Source organism: Capsicum annuum, chromosome 6 (assembly GCF_002878395.1).
Source record: "Capsicum annuum cultivar UCD-10X-F1 chromosome 6, UCD10Xv1.1, whole genome shotgun sequence".
NCBI classification, from domain to species: Eukaryota; Viridiplantae; Streptophyta; class Magnoliopsida; order Solanales; family Solanaceae; genus Capsicum; species Capsicum annuum.
Genome location: NC_061116.1, coordinates 217,445,506 through 217,466,053, shown reverse-complemented (window position 1 = coordinate 217,466,053; position 20,548 = coordinate 217,445,506). Strand labels below are relative to the sequence as shown.

At 35.5% G+C, this 20,548-nt stretch overlaps 2 protein-coding genes across 4 annotated transcripts; both read right to left on the bottom strand.

Annotated features, from left to right (window-relative positions):
* Positions 1 to 154: 154 nt before the first annotated feature.
* Positions 155 to 3,905, bottom strand: LOC107875729 (origin of replication complex subunit 2). 2 transcript variants are annotated; one of them, XM_016722549.2, is made up of 7 exons: positions 3,525 to 3,893; positions 2,657 to 2,763; positions 2,387 to 2,519; positions 1,371 to 1,665; positions 961 to 1,034; positions 807 to 879; positions 155 to 697 (listed from the first exon to the last, which is right to left on the bottom strand). In XM_016722549.2, the coding sequence occupies exons 1-7, from the start codon at positions 3,651 to 3,653 to the stop codon at positions 501 to 503; spliced, it is 1,008 nt and encodes a 335-aa protein (XP_016578035.1). In that variant the 5' UTR covers positions 3,654 to 3,893; the 3' UTR covers positions 155 to 500. The 2 variants fall into 2 exon arrangements, with proteins under 2 accessions (XP_016578035.1, XP_016578034.1); XM_016722548.2 differs by having other exon boundaries at positions 807 to 1,034; positions 3,525 to 3,905.
* A 2,162-nt stretch (positions 3,906 to 6,067) lies between these two features.
* LOC107875732 (uncharacterized protein At3g49140) lies at positions 6,068 to 18,570 on the bottom strand. 2 transcript variants are annotated; one of them, XM_016722551.2, is made up of 12 exons: positions 18,357 to 18,570; positions 16,380 to 16,503; positions 15,120 to 15,351; positions 14,871 to 14,973; positions 14,710 to 14,774; positions 12,270 to 12,389; positions 12,079 to 12,177; positions 11,102 to 11,258; positions 7,942 to 8,045; positions 7,320 to 7,469; positions 6,931 to 7,026; positions 6,068 to 6,388 (listed from the first exon to the last, which is right to left on the bottom strand). In XM_016722551.2, exons 1-12 carry the CDS (start codon positions 18,391 to 18,393, stop codon positions 6,278 to 6,280), a joined length of 1,398 nt encoding a protein of 465 aa, XP_016578037.2. In that variant the 5' UTR covers positions 18,394 to 18,570; the 3' UTR covers positions 6,068 to 6,277. The 2 variants fall into 2 exon arrangements, with proteins under 2 accessions (XP_016578037.2, XP_016578038.2); XM_016722552.2 differs by having other exon boundaries at positions 15,120 to 15,345; positions 18,357 to 18,503.
* Positions 18,571 to 20,548: the final 1,978 nt, after the last annotated feature.

The following is a 20,548-nucleotide window of genomic DNA, read 5'->3' as shown; positions in this document are numbered from 1 at the left end:
AACTAGTCTGAACTTCTGTGCAGAAATTGCAATTTTGTGCAACGAAACTTGAAAACAACACTAGCCAAACAGTTTCTTCCCCAGATTTCTGCTTGAATACGTACACTTAAAAACGGGCATAAACAGGTGCGACAACTAAAGAAGAGTCATTACATGGTGCTTAAAATATGTTGAGAAACAGAATACATTCCAAGCAAGCTAGTCTTTTTACAAAGCAGAATCTCCAAACAAGAAGATGATCAACAGAAATAGCGACATTACATGAGGATCTAACAACCCCACAAACCGAAGATGCATATGAAACCCAGAGATTGTGGAGTAGTGTATATTGCTCCCTCTATGAGATGCTTGATAGATTTTCCATATTCAACATATGTCCTAACTTTTTGAGTAAAAGCAAGCTGAGGACCAGCCCAATATTTGCCAAACATAAGGCATGCATCTGCCTCAAACTTGCTGATGAGTAATTTGCCTTCTCATATCATATTAGAAGCTCTCTATTAAATGATCTCTGCTATAAGTTTCTGAAGGGCTTCATTTGTAAGAGGAATACACAAGCAATCTTGACCATCAGAATTTCGTTTGGTTTTGATCAACTCGTGGTCCTTAAATTCTGTCAAGTGTGAATTCAAAGTAACTTGACTACTCACCAAGAACCGTTCTCGGCAAGTACTGTACAAATTATTGGTTGGCATACCTGAGAAGAACCATGCCCAACTTTAAGGCATGACTAAAAGAGACCTAATTGCGTCTACATACATGGAAATGGAGATAGAAATGGGAAACCGAAGTATGAAAGAACTTGCCTTCTTCATCAGGATGGGCTAATTGATGCTCCGCAAGAACTTTGAAAACATTTTGAGCATTCGGTGTCAAACTCTGCAAGACAATTGAAGCTGTCTTCACACTTTGCGCACTACCCCCATGGGCGAGGATGAAAGGAAAAAACTTTGTTTCAACCTTGTATGGAGCAAAAGTAGGAACATGGCACCAGTACCAGTCAAACTGTGTATGAACCATCTTCTTGTCCCACACTGGCATAATTGACAATTTAGTAAATGTCAGACCTTTTACAATGTGACATGCAAATAATAAATATAAGTTAAGTAATTAAGGCAAATGACTAGAATTTGACATTTCAGCATCAGATGGTATAGTTGAAGTGCTATTTATTTACATTCAAGCAGCAATTAGCAAAAGGCACTCGACCTAGTAACTCTTAAAACACGTAAAGTTTAGCAAAATGCACTAGTACATGCGAGAGACACAGAGAAAAGACTTCCACCAACACTCCCTTACACCACCTCAAGACATCCTCTATATATGCATTCAATTATATACACTCACATACATGTACAGAGAGCTCTTACAAAGAGGAGCATTGACATGGTCAATGGAAGCAACCATACGAACATGAGAACAAGAAGCAATCCTTGCAAGACATTGTTGGCTGTCAGAATCACGTAATCCAGGACCATCAATGTTATGAACAAGAATGCAAACAAAACAATCCTCAACTTCTAGGTCTGGTTTGTCTAGAAAGGTCAGAAGGTAAGACATGGATCTGGTGTTAAATGGCTGCTGGCTTTTACAAAGACTTCCGGAGGGAGTCTTTCGTCCCAATTTTAATTGATCCCAGAGGAGCTCAGCCAGTGTTATCACCACCTGAAATTATAAATCAACAATAGTAAATCTCTTAGTTACTCTGAAAGATTGTGCCAGCAACAGCGGTAATGTGCTTCTCATGGAGATCTTGGCATATGATATCATGATAGGGGGTGTGCTCAGAGCTGCAATAACTGTTGATATTTTTAACAAATACTAACTTAAGAAAAAGGAAATTACTATTGCCATATTAAGTCCCAGGGACCATGCACCAAGAATCACATGAATCATTTAAAAAGCTATCGGTGTTTCAAGTATTGATAGCTTCCATCAGACCAAGGTAAAAAGAGCATTCAGCATTATTTTCAGCAACTGGTGCTCTGCTTCAATTGTTTTAGGATTGTGAATTCCATAACATCTAATTGGCAAGCCAAGGTGAAATCTTCAGTTATAGCCCACTCATTAAAGCCATTAGCATTTAGCACTACTATATAAGGTAGCAATAATCTTCAAAATATTGTCAGTGTTAACTTAAAAATCCATGTGGTGAGCCTATAAACACACTAAAGTAGGAAGCTTGCAACCAAACCCAACATAGCTCTACAAACAAGTGCCCCTGCCATGATGACAGCTCTTGTAGTAACCTGCCTAGACCTGATATACATGCCTATAACATCATTTTTCAGAAAATTTGCAAGGTGGGAGTTTGAGACTTTGTACACAAGATATTCTTAAAACATAGGAAAGCACCATTTTTGAACAAGGAACAATAGATGAATACCTGTTTAAGATTTATAGACTGAAGATACCCATTGACAACAACAACAGAGTACTCGGTTAAAGATTTTGTGGCAAAATCCTCCATCAAAGCTTTCTTTGATCCGAAACCATACATCAAAAGTGCAAAGCCGCATCTATCAGATTAAATGAATAAAAAGTTAGAAAGGAAAACCTTCCTGGTTTAAATTTGATAGCTAATGAAAAAAAGGGCAAATTAAAAACTAATCGAAAAGCATAGCATAGAGTAAAACCTATACATCAGGACTCTGACCTTAGCGCGAAAAGCCAATTTGAATACGAACTTTCATAGCTACTGATCAAATGCTTAACTTCTTTCTCATGTTTGGGCTCAATATTAGCTGCCACCTGTCTTAATTCCTGCATGCAACAATCATAGCTATGGACTTCTTTCTCGTGTTTCAGCACAACCATGGACAAGAAACATAACTTGGATATTGTGCATAATCTCTTATCTTCGAGGGCATCGTACAATGGCCTTTTTCATTGATACTATCTTTATTGCCTTAGCTCAAAGGTCAAGTATGGACAATAGTTTATCACGTTAATGATCACAGCTCACATTTTGAGGTAGCCTATCTCTTTTGTAAATGTGCCTTCATGCACTTCCTGGAAGGTCTCAAATGACAAATCAGCCCTTATTTTCTCCTTCATTACAAAAGCACAATTTTGTCTAACCTTTTATCACACTCATCTATGTTGCTCGGACTCTTCAAAAATGCCAGCAGCGGGTGCGTGTCGGATTCTCCAAAAAGCAGTGTATTTTTGGAGAATCCATTACGGGCGCTGCATCGGAAGTGAAGAGTCCTCGCAACATAGACACTCATAGAAAATAAACGGGCAGTTCACCGTTCACAGCTAATACTTGTGAGTATTTAGAGGTGTTAAGCTGAAGTTACACTCATCTGAAAATGAAAATGTCACTAGTATTGTAGTTCTACAAACAATAGAATTGATTGAAATACATACATTGGATGGGATAAACGGAGCATGTTCTCAGATTACATCAAGTGATAACAATTACTTAACTGAGTTTATTTGGGTGTAGCGAAGGTATTGTCGGAAGGGATTCCAGGAAATGACTATGCTATGTACTATAAAAGAAGAGTCAAAACACAAACCTCCTCGTCGACGAGATCGATTTCAGAGAGCTTCCGAGCAGATTTTTTCCTTGAAGAGCCCAATTCTTTAGCAAGGAAATAGTTCCTCGAGAACCCAAACTCCTCTTCATCAATCTCGTCTACATCCATTTTCCTTTAACAAACACCAAAATTGTATTTATTCTTTTCGAATTGCAGAAAAATTGGGAATTAGGGTTTGCTTGGTCCCTGGTTTGAGGAGGAACGAGAGTGTTTGGGTTAAAAGAAGGGAGGGTTGGGAAATTTGGCGGGAAAGTCGAATTTAATAAATAGCCATCATGTGTTGCACTCTTATGGAAAATTTTACTATCGATGGCACTCAAATAGTGTAAGTTGTGTGTCGGTCTTTATTTCTCACCCACAAAGTATGTTAGCCACTCTTCTTTATATTTTTAACTCTTAATTAATTATTAACTAAATTCATATAAATTTAGTATTATGATCATGGCCGTCTCGTTGCTTCATATATTAGCAGAATTGACGTCTAGCGTTAGTTTGTTAATTTGAATTTTTCTTTATTTTTTGCTTCTTCTATTTTACTTAGTTAGAAGCAAAAACTAATAGATAACTTTTTGAAACTGATATTTTATCCATTTCATATTAGTTAGTTTATTTTTTTTTCATGATGTTAAGAAATCATAAATAAGAAGGCAAGTTTACTAATTTATCCTTGAAGGAATTTTCGAAAATTTTACAAACAAACATGAACACTTTCAAAAGAATTAATTGCAAGGGTAGTATAAAAAAAAATTTAATTAACACTTTCTCGATTTAGTAAGGTGGACATCTAATATGTCACAACTATTTTTAGTACGATGAACAAATAATATGAAACGGAGATAGTAAAATTATCAAAGTAGTTTTATTTTAGATCTCCTAAACTTCTAACCCACAACATTTATGGCTTTTTTTGTCTCTTTGGTTGATTTATGTGATGAAATATTAAAAAATTAATAAAAGTGCAGAGAGTTAAATAAGGGTTAAGTTTAGATGAAATTTTGACGAACCTAAAAATATAAGATTATATTAAAAAAGATATCATGTATACGTGGTTACTTAGAATGAAGGAACACCTGACGCTAGAGTAAAATCAAAGAATGAGTTAAGAATTGGGGACATCGGAAAAAATTTTCTTCAAGGGGTCATTTGAGAAGTACTTGGATCATAGGCATATCTAAAAGGGCGAGAGGAATCCCTCAATAAAAAATTACGTTATATATATAAGGTAATATTTTTATTATTTATGTAGCTATATAGTTTTTTTAATTCCCTAATACTATACTATGAGCAGGATCAATGGTTTTGGAGGTTTGAAATTCACTTTAAAGTTCTAAATTTAAATCTCAAGCATACAATTTTTTTAAAAATTTTCCTAGTAAAAATCCTAAATCCTTTCATATTTGACTTTGTGAAAATATTTTTTTAAAAAAATTAGAAAAATTATTTTTACTCTAAGTTATTCCTAAAAATTTCAAAATACCTTCAGTTTATATTTATGATCAAACACAATTTAATTTTTAAATATTATTTTTTACTTTAAAAAATATATATTTTAAATATTTATACTTTTTACGGCTAGAGGCAATGTGTAAAAAAAAAAAAAAAAGGGGTGAAATATAAACAGGAAATAGACGAGACAATGTGAGGAAATGAGAGTAGAGGAACAAAATAACCAATTTAGGATCGATTTTTCTTTTGGTGGTGGGTTTGGAAAAACGATGCTTGTATTATAACAAAACCCCGTCTACAGGAATTATCTTGTGGCAGTGCCACTGTACAAACACCGGCAGCAATAATAGTATTCCTTTTAGAACTAGTATTTACATCTTAATAAGTACGAGTATGAGTATTAATATTATACAAACACTGAGTGGTAGTTGATATCCTAACTATCCGATGTGATAATTTCCCGTCTTTATCAGCAAGCAAAATATCCAAAATATGTACTTTAACCTTCTAGAACTAATATTTACATCCTAAGAAGTTGAGTATTAATATTATACAAACACTAAGCGATAGTCGATATCTCTGTCTTTATCACCCTGCAAAATATCCAAAATATGTACTTGAGCTGATACACTTATTTGTTGTTATATGTACTTAACCAGATACACTTACTTGCTGGGATAACATGATTTTCAAATTGACAAAAGACACTTTGTAATTTAAGAAAAATAATACGCAGATATAAATATAAGATATTTATTTAGGTATTTTGCCAAATGAAATGGCAAAATAACATCAAAACCAAATAAAAGAATATTTTTATCTTTGAAAACAATCATTTCACTTTCTTTCAAATTCCAAGAAGCTTGATCAATTACTCCTAATTAGACATGCTAAGGATCAAAATTGAATGTCAATGATAAAGAAAATTGACAAATCCAATTTTGTCCAACCACTAATTCTCTCTTTTAGGAAAAAAAAAAAAGGTGCAAATTTTGAGCTGTCGTAAACAGAACAAGCTTTTTCCAGTTATAAGGACAACAATTTTCTTTTTAATAAACTTAAAATCACCATATATATGCAAGGCAGCAAAAATCACATCTATCATGTTAATATTGACCCTCCTTTTATCTTTTATATTTTATCCAAGAGAGTTGATTATTAGAATTTAAATCCATCATCACTACTTACCCACTAACACAAAAACTTTCAAGAAATCAAAACTGAGGACTAACTGCATACAAGAATTTAGAGACATATACGTTTATTCATAAACAGTAAGACTAAATTTAAAGTGAGTCCAAATCTCCAGCTCTTTCAGCACTCCCAAACTTCTTGCGGCGAGACCTGGGAAAAAGAAGCTGCCTTATCTGTTTCTCAGCAGCAATCTCTGTTGTTGCCTGCAGAGAAGCCATAATTAAAAAATCAAAATCATGTCTGTCGATTACTTGTAACTTGGCGTAAATTTAGTCGTATGGAGAAATGTAACAGAAAATAATGTTTTTCACCAACAAATGCAACATTGTTTTCAAAAGGAAAAGGTCACTATTCATTTATCTTGATACATAGAAAAGGGAACTGGGAAGAATTATCATGTATTACATATTTTATATAGACATCCGCCTTCTCAAGTTAGTCAACCGCATGACACAGATTATGTCTATTGTTTGACATGTTCATATGCCGGTGCCACGGGCGTGTATTCCAAGTAACACCTTCACAGTAGCAAGTACTCTCTCATCTTGTTCTAGATATGCAAGCTCTACTATGCTCACTTCCACAACACCAAAGCAAGATTTACAAAATAAATTGAACACTTCCACTTAAGTTACAATGAGATACATTTTCCTTACCACGTAAACAACATGCGATCACTCCATTTTTATTTTTTTACGACTACATATCAGTGGACGTTTAAAGTCAAGTATTTTCTATTGCTTACCCTGACTTTGAAGGGGAAACGATGAGTCCATACTTTGGTTCCAGAGAGAACTCTGACGTCGATGCCCAGACTGTCAACTCCAATCAAATTTGCCCTCTGCAAGAATTACAAATGGAATATTGGATTTTAGCTATGATATACACTCTCAATTGAGTTTTTATAATGTAATACATAAGCTATTAGATATAATGACATGTATCAATGAAACATTTATTAAAATGAAAAAAGTTAAAAAGCGGGAAAAGAGGACATGGAGATAACTGCCAAACATTTACAGCAGAAATACAAGATTTCAAGTTCTCAATGGGGTAAACATATTTTACTCCACATCTGTTTTGCGAATAAGAGTAAGTTTGATTGTCCAAACTAGTGTTAACTCGCCAGTGTACCTCAACATGGAGTCCTTTCTTTCTGCAAAGAGCTTTAAGTGCATATTTGCACCTTACTCCTTGCTGCATAAACCAATCTAAAATTGCTGGAACTGAGTGTACAAGACTATCGGGCTCAGCATCCTCGAAGTCATGCAAATTTACAGCTAACTGCACCCAAAAAAGGAGGATGAACGCTGAGCATGACATTATTGCCTATCGCAATCCTAGAATACTTCAAGTAACATAATCTTTCATTTCTGCGTGTATCTTATGCTTATATCATATTTCAGTTCTTTCAGATAGGAAATCCTAAAACTAGATTAACCCATACATGCACTAATCTATAGGCAAGACTCTGATGTGACAAAAGAGGAAGGCTTAATACATACTTTACTGAGTAAAGTTACTTATTACACACCATTTTTCCAATGACGAGCCTAATACCCCCTTCTTCGGTGTATGACTACTTAGAATGGTTTGTGCATAACACATACCAAATATTTGTGTCATGATCTTAAAAAAAGAACAGAAAAGGGATACTTGAATCAACATACTTCACCCCCCACCCCCTACCCCCCTTCTCCTTAATCTGATTTGCTGGAGTCGTTACAAATACAAAATGAGAGAAAAGAACACATACTTGAGCACCATATACCGAAAATAGCTCGATTCTGATGATTTCCAATCTGTAGATAGAAGACAAATTGCAGCTCTTGTCATATCTTGAACTAAAGCTTTCTCCATCTGTTAAAAGAAAAAGTGTGAATCAATAGATAATCAAATAATACATTAAAAACATTTGAAGTAACAAGATTCTTTGTGGCAACAGAACTTTCAATGTCAAACACTGATCTGAGATCTAGAGTAAGAGATCGTTCTAAACTACGATCAACAGCCATACAACTAACAGCGCAAACCAATACAGTTGATGCAGGCGAAATAAATATGGAAAGTGAATTCACCATGCAGTTGCCATAACAGACTATAAGTGAAGAAGCCAATCCAACTTCCTCAGCAGGAAATGATATATTACTGTAAACGAATCAACAACAACATACCCAGTTTATTCCCACCAAGTGCGGTCTGGGGAGGGTAAGTATACACAGTCCATACCACTACCTCAACAACAACAACAACAAACCAAGTGTATTCCCACACAGTGGGGTCTGGGGAGGGTAAAATGTACACAGTCCATACCACTACCTCCAGAGAGGTAGCAAGGCTGTTTCCGATAGACTCCCGGCTCAGGACAAAGAATAATAAGCAAATTCATAATAGAGCAAGAAACAAGATGGCACAATAGAAATGAAACACCCACACAGTAATACCCTATACTAATAAACCAAAGGCCCCCCTACCCACTTACCCCCACCCCAAAGCTCTCCTAACTACTGACTGCGACCCACCCACAGGCACTAACCTTCTACCCTAATCCGCATCCTCTAAACCTTCCTATCTAGGGTTATGTCCTCCGCAAGCTGTAACTACTCCATGTCACGTCTAATCACCTCCCTCCAATATTTCTTCGGCCTACCCCTACCCCGCCTGAAACCATCCAAAGCCAGCCTCTCACACCTACGAACTGGGGCATCCGTGCCCCTCCTCCTCACATGCTCGAACCATTTCAACCGAACTTCCCGCATCTTGTCCTCCACCGAAGTCACTCCAACCTTCTCCCGGATACCACTACGTCAAATGCGAGATAGAGAGGTTGTTTCCGATAGACCCCCGGCTCGAGATTACTGTAAATAAATCAATATAAAATAAAATAGAACAGAAAACTGTTGCTTTTTCGCTCACAATGGCCAAAGTGAAATGCCATTCCAGCATCTAGATCTGAAGGATGGCCTCCTTATATCTAACAACCAAAACGACAGTTTATAGTACTAGAAAAGATAGCTCAACATAGCTAAACAGAGAACAAAGAAGGCCCAACTTGTTGCAAAAGCTGGTTCACATCTTCAGCCCATCACTTTCATGTTTTATGTCAAAAAAGGAAACATCTTTAGCCAAAAACTTCACTTTGAGGCTATCACCAGTAAGTACAGCATGCTAGAACGAAAACAACGTAGGAAAAGCTAAACATTTGCGGCTGTCGCCAGTAAGTACAGCATGCTTGAATGAAAGGAAAAGCAAACATTCTTATATGGGCCTTATTTGACCACATTGTGTGCAAGGACATCCATCATAACTTGGAAAAATATCTGTGGGACATTTTGATCGAATCACTAATTACGTTATAACTTACAGCCTATCCTATAATTAGATCAACACCAAGGCCTCTAGATCCAAAATGTAAAGGAGCTCAAAAAATGGCACAGCAATTTCTATTTCCCAAACTGATCCCCTAGAAACTGCAGATTCTAAGCAGAGCACTGTTTTTAAAATCAAGTAAAATATTTAATTGATGCTAAGGCCAACTTGGCCTTATAAAGAAGAGATATACCAAAAAAGGAGAAACCTGCAAAATATCACTCTCCAAAAGACATCCAATCCTCTATAAAAAATAGGAACTACACGGGTGCACCAAAAGAAAATAAGGGATCGAAGACTAATCCTCAATTGAGCAAAGCTCAGCTCCATCTCTCCTGTTTTTCTCCTTCCAAATGACCCACATTAAAGCAAAAGGAGCAACATTCCAAGCCTTGTGCGTTCTTCTTCTAGCTCCACTCTTCCAGCTAAACATCAACTCCTTCACTGATCTTGCCATTGTCCGAGAAACACCAATCCATCTAAAGATATCCCACCATAAACTCATGGCTATTTGACAACAACAACAACATACCAAGTATATTCCCACAAGTGGGGTTAAAGGAATGTAGTAAAACATAATTCAGGTCCTCACCTGCTTCCTTACATATGAAACACCTACTTATGCAAACAACCTTCCGTTTTCTAAGATTCTCCATCGTCAAAATCACTCCTCGTGTAACTAACCATGAGAAGAAAAACATACCTTCCTTGGCACCTTAGGTATCCATACTGAATCACAGGAAAAACTACCCCCCGTCCTAGCCAGAAGCTTCTCATAGAAGGACTTGGACTTTGCTATTCCACTACTCCCAACTCAAAGCATCAGGTTTGTCGACTAGCTCACATTGGTTGTGAAGTATAGAGAGTAAACTTTGAAGTTCGGTCACCTACCAATATTGGAAATTCCTCCGGAACCTCAAATACAAAAAGGTCCCACTCCATTGTGCCTCCCACCCCCCAACTTGCTAAACAGATAAAAAAAAAGGTATCAAATAATAAAAATGTTACTATATGATATCTCTAACAAAGGATAAAGGAGACGAAAGGGAAAAATAATAAATGAGAAAAGGATAAAAGCAATAAATGAAAGGACCAAAAAAAAGAGAAGAAAGGAGCATGCAAACTAAAGGGGTATTCGGGCAAATATTTTGTAGCGAATGGGTAATATAACAATTCATTTTAGGTGACCCCATTATAGCATCTCTACCTTAATCCCTATTGTATGACCGCCACTTTTGTGTTGCAATTAAAAGCTTTTATATCTTAAGGCAGTAAATAAATTTAAAGGCATATACATACATTACGCTTACGAGCAGTCATCCCTGAGATGAAGACATTAACAAAAGAAACTCTTTCTACTAATCAGGACAACAATTTTTTTTAATAATCGATAAATCCCCTAGCGTCACTCACAGTTTGAAGCTCAGTGAATAAATGAGCCAGCAAACTATGCTGCCAAAACAACTTAGATTTACATTTTCTAGCCTTGAATTTTGGAAATTACCTGCATCCCTCTTGGTGTGAAACAAATTAATTGTTAACTTTACCTTTCAAATTCGAAGTGTAGTCATCACTAACTTCATCATCATTGAAGAGCCTCCGCACGTAATATTCTTCTTCCAGGAAGGCAGGCTTGAGGCGTCCCCAAATTGAAATGCCATTCGATGGATTATCCATCATCTTAGCATGTTTCACATGAATAGCCTATAATACACAAATAGTTTGTGGCTTGAGCAGAACCAAATTGGACAATGTCTATTCAGAAAAAACAAATTTAGCAACGGAATAAAATGTAGCGTATCATTTGAGCATATTACATAGTAAACCTGATGATGCACAATTCGCTAAAGAAGCTTAAGTTTACTCTACCAATGCATGATCCAAAAATAGGGAAAAAACATTATTCCTGGAAAACATACTTCATATGGCATCTCATGCATGATGGGGAATCAAAAATTACCGTGAGCTAAACCCAATCCCAAAAGCTAGCTCACGAGGTAAGGATTATCCAAAACCATATAAAGAGACCAAATCCCCATCCCACAACCAATGCGCGACAAACTAAACATTCCCCCGCCGTACGCACAGGTCTACTAACCGGATCTTGGACAACATAATATGGAAGCCCAATATTGGTAAACCAAGAATTAAGATGGATGCCAAAAGCTAGCTTCTATTTTAAAGCTTATAAAAATTGTGTTTATTATACTTGCATGACCGAACCCAACTAGTTGCAATTGAGTAGATTGTGTTTATTATACTTGCATAAACCGAACCCAACTAGTTGGGATTGAGATGTAATCATTATATGAAATAAGATGTTATAGTGACGTCATCTGCATTTTTCTTATGTATATGCTCCTTTATTATTCCTTTCATAATTGTGCAAAGAATAAGATTTGGGAAATGAAAACATAGGCATAAAGTGACATTTACAGAATAGAGCTAGAAAAAAATTTGGAACGAGCAATAGTTCCTTAATAAATATATAGCTAGGAGAGTTGCTAAAAGAATTGAAAACCACCTTAGTCAAGCACTTAGCGAAATAAAGTGGGTGCAACATGATAGAACTATCTGGCATTCCCCAATCAACTTGATAGTCAGACATCTCGGAATTTTCGACCTGGAAAAAAACAAATGCAACGACACATTTAAGCATAAGAATAAACTAAGACTAATCGGACAAATTATATAGTGAAATGGTTGTTTACTCACCTCTAAGTAGTTGTCAAAGAAATAAGGATCATCAATAGAATCACCTCCTAAATTGATGTCATCAGGTGATTCTGCCCTCCTCTTCTCGTATTGGGAAAAACCCATTCCAATCAATGCATTCTGAAATAATGCAGTAAAATATGGATAGTAGAGATTTCAGCACTGACCTACAGGCATATATTTCACTACTGATCTACACTCGAACGACTCAAATTCGACATAACTATATTCTTCAACAGCTGTTTATCAACCTCAAGACAATCTAAGTCAACACTTCAATGTCAAAACGAGACACTAGCCAGCAAAAGCCCGTGGAAGAATTTTCATTTCAATGGACCTTATTATTTAAAAAAAAAATCAAGGGACGAGAAACGTATTGAAGCCATTAACTCTGCCTATGTGAGCTTCGCATTCTTATGTCGATCCCTAGTCTGGATAAAATAGAGGAGTTGCGGTAGGTTGACAACTAGCGTAAAGCTATTCAATCCAATCACATCCCTACGGAAAGTAAAAGTACAAAGAGGATAAAGTGAGAGATCATCGAGATAGTTCAGTCATTTCTTAATGATACAAGCCAAATTGGCTCCACTCTTTTGGGATCTATGCTTCAAGGATCAAACCTAAGGATCCACGACTTGATCATCCTAGGAAAGCAAATACGTGATTGGAAGATAGCTTGGGAAGGAGCTACATTTGATGATGCCATTCGAGGGAGCAAGGAGCAACATCACATTTGGATGATAGCTTGGGCCTCAAAGAGCATCATAGGAATGTGGCCATTTAGGCTTTTGGGCCACTTATGGGCCCAATTAGTATTTAGGGTCACTTTTGGGCCCAAGAAGTAATAAATGGCCTTTGGCCTATAAATAGCTAGGACCTTTTTCATTTTAGGGGTAGTTGATAAATGATGATGAGAGATACACTTGCGAGTGTTTATTGAAGCTTGTTGGGAGCTTTATAGATTGTCGAGAAATGTGGGTTGCTCGGGATTCCATTCCCGTGAGGTCCTCGTAAGAGGTTGGTGCTTGTGGTAATTGATAGGAAGGTCTTAGGGTTTGCTATACCCTTTGGTTGTCCTCTCTTTATCTCTTTGTGTCAATCTATCTATCTTTCCTTTTATCCTTTTGTTTTCTATCTTGTTTCCTTGTTTTAGCGTTTTCCTTTGTTTTCATGTTGTTTCCATCTTCGCAGTTTTCATTTCGTATCAATTTATTACACAGACTTCCAAATTAACCAATTTTCACGTTCAACACTATGATGATCAAAGGTGTTAAAAGTCATGATACCCCAACCATTTCGGTGCATGTTGTATGTGTTACATGTTCTGATGTGCATAAAAGGAAATAATGTGCTATAACAATATCTGTGTATGCCCCATTAGTGGACTACACTGGGTATGCTATTGATAATGTAACAATACCTGTCCTTGTTCTTGTTACCTTTACCTCAAAAATACCTGTCCAAGTTCTTGGATGTTAAATGATGTTTGGAACTTGTTAAACACAATTCAGATTCGTTTCAAGTAGGTCAACCTATGTCCGAGTAGAAAAAGAGAACACTTCAATATCTCTGGTGCAATGGGAATGGAAATTGTGATTCAAGAGATAAGCGACGAATAAGTGATACACAAGAGACGTGATCTTATGACCTGAGATCAAATGCACTTATGCTTAGGTCAGTTGCTGAAACCTTTCTAAGGGGGAAAACAGCACCCACGGTTTTTTTCTTATTTCCTTCTTACTGCTTGGAAGCATCCATAGGAGGGTTCTAGGACTCGCTCCACCCCCAAAATCGCATAGAAACTCAAGTATTGGATCTAATGAAGTGAGATGTGAGAATTTGGAAGGATTCAACCATTGGAATTCCTACTTTCTCCATTCACATCACTCTAAAGGTGACCCAAAGTGCTATTCAAGGTTTTTGAGTTTGGACTACTCAAGAGATAACTTTTAACCTCAACCTCAGAATTAATGAGTTTTGAGTTCTTTTAACCATGGATTAACAAGACTGGATTAGAATCACGAATATAGCTTAGCATTCATCAACAAGAAAATTTAGGTGATGGAAATCTACAGTTAATAGAGAATTTTCCAGAAAGAATCGGTCACTAATTGTTATGAGTAACCTTAGAAATGATGAATTCACAGTTACTTTAGACAACCCAAGGTATAAGTCTTGGTTATTAGCGATCTCATCAGTTCATGTATAGGATGCTTAAGACAATAACTAATAGAGATATGACACAAAGACAAATAAGACACCAAGAGATTATAACTGCACTGCATAACTAAGAACATGCTTATGAAGAAACTCGTCACAATTTTTTTACAGGTATATGAAGATACTAATCACAATGTCTAAAGAGAACACAGAAAGCTCAACCATGATCTTGAACTTTAACCACGAAAGACAAAATATCCATAAAAGTAAAAATCTGTACCACGGGATTACTTGCATCACGGTCTCGCAAGATATTCTTGTCATCATGAATTTCAAAGAATATGTCTGAACACATGAAGGAAAACCATCAACTGTGAACATAATAAGGGAAAAGATCAAATTACAGCACTGTGAGCGACATTACAACAGAAACAGCCAAACCTCCATATTCATCAATCATGTACTGAAATTCTGCCCATGACACTTGTTCATGAGGTTCACAATGAACCATGCCAGGGAATATCAACAAAGCATTGCTATTAGCCTGCAATTAAGGGGGGAAAAAAAAAAGATGCCCCATTTAAACCATCCAAAAGATATATAATAGTACTTGTACCGTGCAAACTTTTCTCCACTTGCATGTAGAATGAGTAAGATCTAATTTATATAGCATATATTAGCGGAGAAAACCTCAACAGTTGTCCTTGCTGTTTCAGCAGCTGTAAGTACAGCATCACGAACTCTTTTGTGGTCCCGCATACCTTCAAGAGGGTGATAGCCACTTTTTCCGACATAGTTAGTAGAATCAGGAACAGAATCTGGGTAATCTGCTGCAACTGAAAGTCTTGAAAGGCTAATCTCATGTCCTACAGGAAGCCAGTGCAATTGTGCAGCTCCAAAGAAAGGATTCTCAGTCCTGAAACTATACAGGAGGAGCACATATATAAGGACAAATAACTTAATCTGAAAAAAGTCAAACTATGGTAGAACCAGAAGCAACTCTGCAAGCTCTCCAGCAAGGATTAACCAAATCCCACCCTTTTTCCCTTCAATAACAAGGTGAAAAGGTCAGAGGTTTCTTCTTTCTTTCTTTTTTGAGAACTATGGTAAAATAATAAAAATAACCCAACAATAACACAAATTTCACTATGGTAAAATAATAAAAATAACCCAACAATAACACAAATTTCACACATTCATTTAGGGAAGTAAATATCAACACAAAGTGTACCCAACTAAAGTCTCCATATACAGCAAACTAATACCTTTCAAAGAGTATTTGACCAGCCCTTGTAGCTGAAAAATGTCATGTAGATTATACCTGCCACTTTGGGTGATGGGTTTTTCTGTGAAGTCTCAAGCATCTAAGCTTTCTGTCAACGTGGGAGGTAATGTTTGGTGATAGCCTGAAGGTTGAAAATGGTGCTAGTTTGATTACTTGGTTTGGAAAAAACATCTCCATGGAGGTCGGGGAGCTACTCTCTCTAACTAGTAATTTGAATCACTTCCATCTGTACAGTCTTCTATTTATCCATTTGGCGAGTAAAATGTAAAATATCCTATAGCCACATAAGTTCTAAATATGGAATATGGAGCAGACTTGCTGAAGTAGGATTTTGTAAATCTAGATTAACTCATAATTCACCCAAAAAATATATTGTGAAGATTGGACTGAGACAAATCAAGATCATTATTAACTAGGCCAAGAAGATTAAGATGACCCTGATCTTGTTCTTACTTCTTACCAGTCTCCAACAGACTGTATGTGTTCCAACTAGCTGTTTTGGGACTTGGGAGATCCAAAAAGAACAGATTTTGACACGACAAACACCAATAACTAACTATGGAAGGTTATTAGATCAACGAGGAGCAGAAGCCCAGAGGATCAGAAATATTAGTCAAGTCAGGCACCCTTTATCCTTATGGGAAGTAGATTGTCGAGTTATATACCTTATACCTGAATGGTCAGAGAATCTCTGAACCTCATGCGATGGTTTGATCCAATTACCTGTAGCTCCAAATGATGGCGAGCAACCAACTCCATCAGCATGACATGTGAAACAATGCGAAGGACCTAGAACAGTAGGCAATATCTTTAGAGAGAGAGCCAAACTAAGGAACACATAAAAGACAAAAGTAAAAGAAATCACAACATCTAATGAAGACACAAGTCCTTATTAAGATCATGTGAACAAGTAAGCTTGCTTTAATCAAATTTTATTTCGGTAATCAGAAACAATTTAATCAAACATGTCTAGAAGTGAGATCAAAAACATGGTACATTAGTAGTTACATCATATGCAGTAGTGCGCTAACGAGGTATTTGGTATTCAGTTGCCTATGACACTTGAAGCAATGAAAAACAACAAATGATATACATAATTATCCATTTACAGATAAATGTAGAAGTTAGAAAGGCAAGAGTTTTTTGGTTCTCGTTGATCACGAGTTGCAACACCAATTTAATGGAGACTGAACAACATAGGTTCAAACTGACAAATTTGAATTTCCCTGAAGTTAATGTAACTAAAAGCTATAAATAATATAAATGTCACTAAGACAAACGACCAGCAACACCATTGAAATTAATCTCTAACGCCCTCTATTTCTACACACATTAAAAAACAATATGCACATGGCAACACAAGAAACTACTCACTACTCCCTCCATCCACTTTTAGTTGTCTAGTACAAATAAATGGCAACATTTACTTGTCCGAGAAAATTAAGTGGAAGGTGACAAAAAAGTCTTTAAATTAAAAATGGTGACAACTTTGACCGGATAAGGTCAGAGCTTCATTTAAATTATGATTAAGTTAATTGAGTGTAAAGTGTAATTTTTAAAAACTTTTAAATTTTTTAAAAAGTACTCCAACTCCAAATTTCAAATTTTAGAGTTTCCATTTTTTTTATCTTTCAATCTTTCTTCTTCTTTTTCTTTCTCCCCGTCTTCTTCTTATTATTTTTTTCTCTCTCTAGACTTTCTCTTCTTCCATCTTCTCTTCTTCTTTTTCTTTCCCTTTTCATTTCGTTCTTCCTTTTTAATTTCCATGGACTATTTTTTAAAAAAAATATTAGAAAGTTTGAAAAAAAAAAAATTGATTTCTTTTAAAAATAAATGAAGAAATAATTTAGCAAATTCAACAACTACGAGAGTTGCTTCAACAACTACGGTAATTGCTGCAGCAACTACTATTAGTTGTTGCTGCAGCAACTTCAACTGTTGTTGCAGCAACTTCGATACTTAATTAATTTCTGAAAAAATATCTGATTGAAGGAGCCCACGAAAAAAGTAATGTTTATGGTAAAAATAGAGGTGGTGGTGCTGGTGGTGACGCCGAAGAGGAGGTGGCAGCAGCGGGCGGCAACAAAGAGTGTGGAGGAGGAGTGGTGGTATAGGGATCTTTGTGTAAATATGATGCAGAGATCTTTGTGTAAATAAAAAAACTTAAGGATTTTAAAATTAGTGTCATTAACACTAATCTTAAAATTATCACCTCCACTCAATATTTAAGACTTTCGTCACTCTTTTTTTGTTTTAAAATTTTTTTGTCACCCTTAATTAATTTGCCCGTCTTGTCCAGTATTGTAAAATCAAGAGATAATATACCTGTTTTACCCTTATTATTAATAGGCCTAGTATGTTAAAATTTACATTTTATTTGTTGCTTCTTAACGGGTGTGCCAAGTCAAACATGTACAAGTAAAAGAAGGACGTATAATCCCACAAAACGAAGTCTGGGGAAGAGGGTAAAGAGTACGCAAACCTTACCCCTCAGATTTATAGCTAATCGTAAGTAAAACAACAAAAAATTGAAGTGAGAAAAAAAAATCATGAAAAAAATTAATAAACTTTGTAACAACGGGTACAAACCTGTGTGTTTTGGATCAAAAAGGTAGTAAATGAAAGATGATTAATGGAATTACCGATGGAGATTGATGATGAAGGCGCTGTGATGAACATGTAGAAACAGAGAGAGAGAAACCAAAATGGAAGTGGAAAACGTCAATTGTATCGAAGATTTTTTTGTCGCAGTTGCCCACTAAACGCAGAGCCAAAGTATACACATGTCTTTTTCCAAAGGGAGGCACGTGCGTGACAAATACCCCACGTGACATATGTTTCACTCAAATAATGAGTGAAACATTTAATAGAAAGAAAAAAATTAATATAAAATAATAAATACTATTAGGGCTTATTTGTTTGCATTTAATGGAGGTCTGAATCTACATGGTTCAGACTTCAGATCAATAAGTGTATTTATTTTTTATTAAAATTTTAGCTCTTAATAGGTCTGAATAACTATTAATCATTCAGATCTAAAATCAAGTCTTAATAAATCTGAAGAGTATTCTGTTGTTGGATAATATTCACTGCTACTCTATTCATAATCATCATTCACCACCTCTACCAGCGCCATCATTGTCAACCACCACCAACCACCTTCACCATCACAACCATTATCAACAATAAATATCTCTACCAACCACTATTGTCAACCGCCACCACACCTACTACCTCTATTATTCTAATTATATTTAACGCCCCACCGCCGTCAACAGCACCACCATCATCAATCATTATCGGTCAATCTCTGCTATCGACCAACGCATTTATCACAACTAGCACCACAGCTAACTACCACTAATACATCACAACCTCCACATATTCTTCGACAGCCACTACCATTGTCACTAGTAACGTCACCTCTACCATCACTATCATCACTACAATTTATCTCTACTGACAACCATCTCCACCATCACAACTAACAATATCTCCGTCTAGCACCAACACATCATCAACCATCATTCCTTTATTTTGCAGTCATTACAATCAACACATCCAACTACTAACATCAAGCAACGTCACATCACAACCACCACCACCATTATCAACCTCCACCGTCGTAACAATCACTACAATACCATCACAACTATCACCACTAACATTACTAATCACTAACATCAATCGTTATTACGACCATCTTCACTATCACTAACAAACATAAATATTTTTTTTCAATCAAATAATAATTTTGTTATATTAAATTACATATTTTTCTGATATATAATTAGTTTTTTATTTGAATTATATTTTTTATTTTATTATATATACAAATAATGTTTTTTTGTACATTCAGATATTGAAAAACAATTTTAATCATTAAGTTTTCAGATCTAAGGACGATATTTTATTCATTCAGACGTGCATTCAAATTCAAACGTCTGAATCTTAAAAAAAACAAATGCAGTCTTAGTCAGATGGCCGAAAAATATAGCAGCAAACAACATTTAATTCATAAAAGGGATAATACCTAGTTTCGGCGGCTGGCGATGTAATACACGCGTCAATCTCATTTTTACACGTATATTGGCGTGTGTAATACACGTGCCAATCTTATATTTATACGTATCCAAATTGACAGATATATATCATTAGGAAAAAAAGTCTAGGAGGTAATAGAACCCCGCAAAGTTTAATATGCTTAACTGAAAATCCTGTCAAAGTTTAGATATTTTTATGAATATTATTCCTTCATAAAAATACTTAGATTAGGTTTTACTAAAATAATTATTCCTTGAAAGTGATTTTTTCAAGGTTGGTAGCCAAATGTTACGAAGAACTAAAAATGACAAGATTTCACAAATGAGAATGCACAAGTATGAAAAATTGTGGAAAACATAAGTTTGTACTGTTAGTTAGGATACTTATATTGGCATCATAATAAAATACTATAGAGAGGAGTTTGATAGTGCTGCCGTCATAGTATTTACACTTTAGTGTAAATAATGAAATAAAATAGTTCGACAGTTAGTTAGTATCTTATATCAAATATGAAATAAAATTAATATCAATTTTTATTTCATAATTAATTTTTTTTTATTCAACCTTCCAAAAAAAATCACTTTAAATTTCTCAACACAACAGTAACGTATATTAGACTTATTATATTCAAATTACAATTAAGACTTGATAATAATGAACAATGCTAATGGAGAATCTTAGAATAACAATATAAAAAAAGGTAGGTAGAATGAAATGACATATTTCGAACATAAAAAAAAGATGATAAGATAACAAATTAAGTCAAATGTTCAACATAGTTAACATGAAA

Coding starts and splice junctions, on each gene's coding strand:
- LOC107875732 (XM_016722551.2), bottom strand. CDS start 18,393: ATGTTCATCACAGCGCCTTCATCATCAATCTCCATCG. Junction 16,504..18,356: donor TTCATCATCAATCTCCATCG/GTAATTCCATTA, acceptor CTACTGTTCTAG/GTCCTTCGCATTGTTTCACA. Junction 6,389..6,930: donor GTTTCCCCTTCAAAGTCAGG/GTAAGCAATAGA, acceptor GCTTCTCTGCAG/GCAACAACAGAGATTGCTGC.
- LOC107875729 (XM_016722548.2), bottom strand. CDS start 3,653: ATGGATGTAGACGAGATTGATGAAGAGGAGTTTGGGTTCTCGAGGAAC. Junction 1,035..1,370: donor CCATGTCAATGCTCCTCTTT/GTAAGAGCTCTC, acceptor CAATTATGCCAG/TGTGGGACAAGAAGATGGTT. Junction 698..806: donor AGCCCATCCTGATGAAGAAG/GCAAGTTCTTTC, acceptor GGTTCTTCTCAG/GTATGCCAACCAATAATTTG.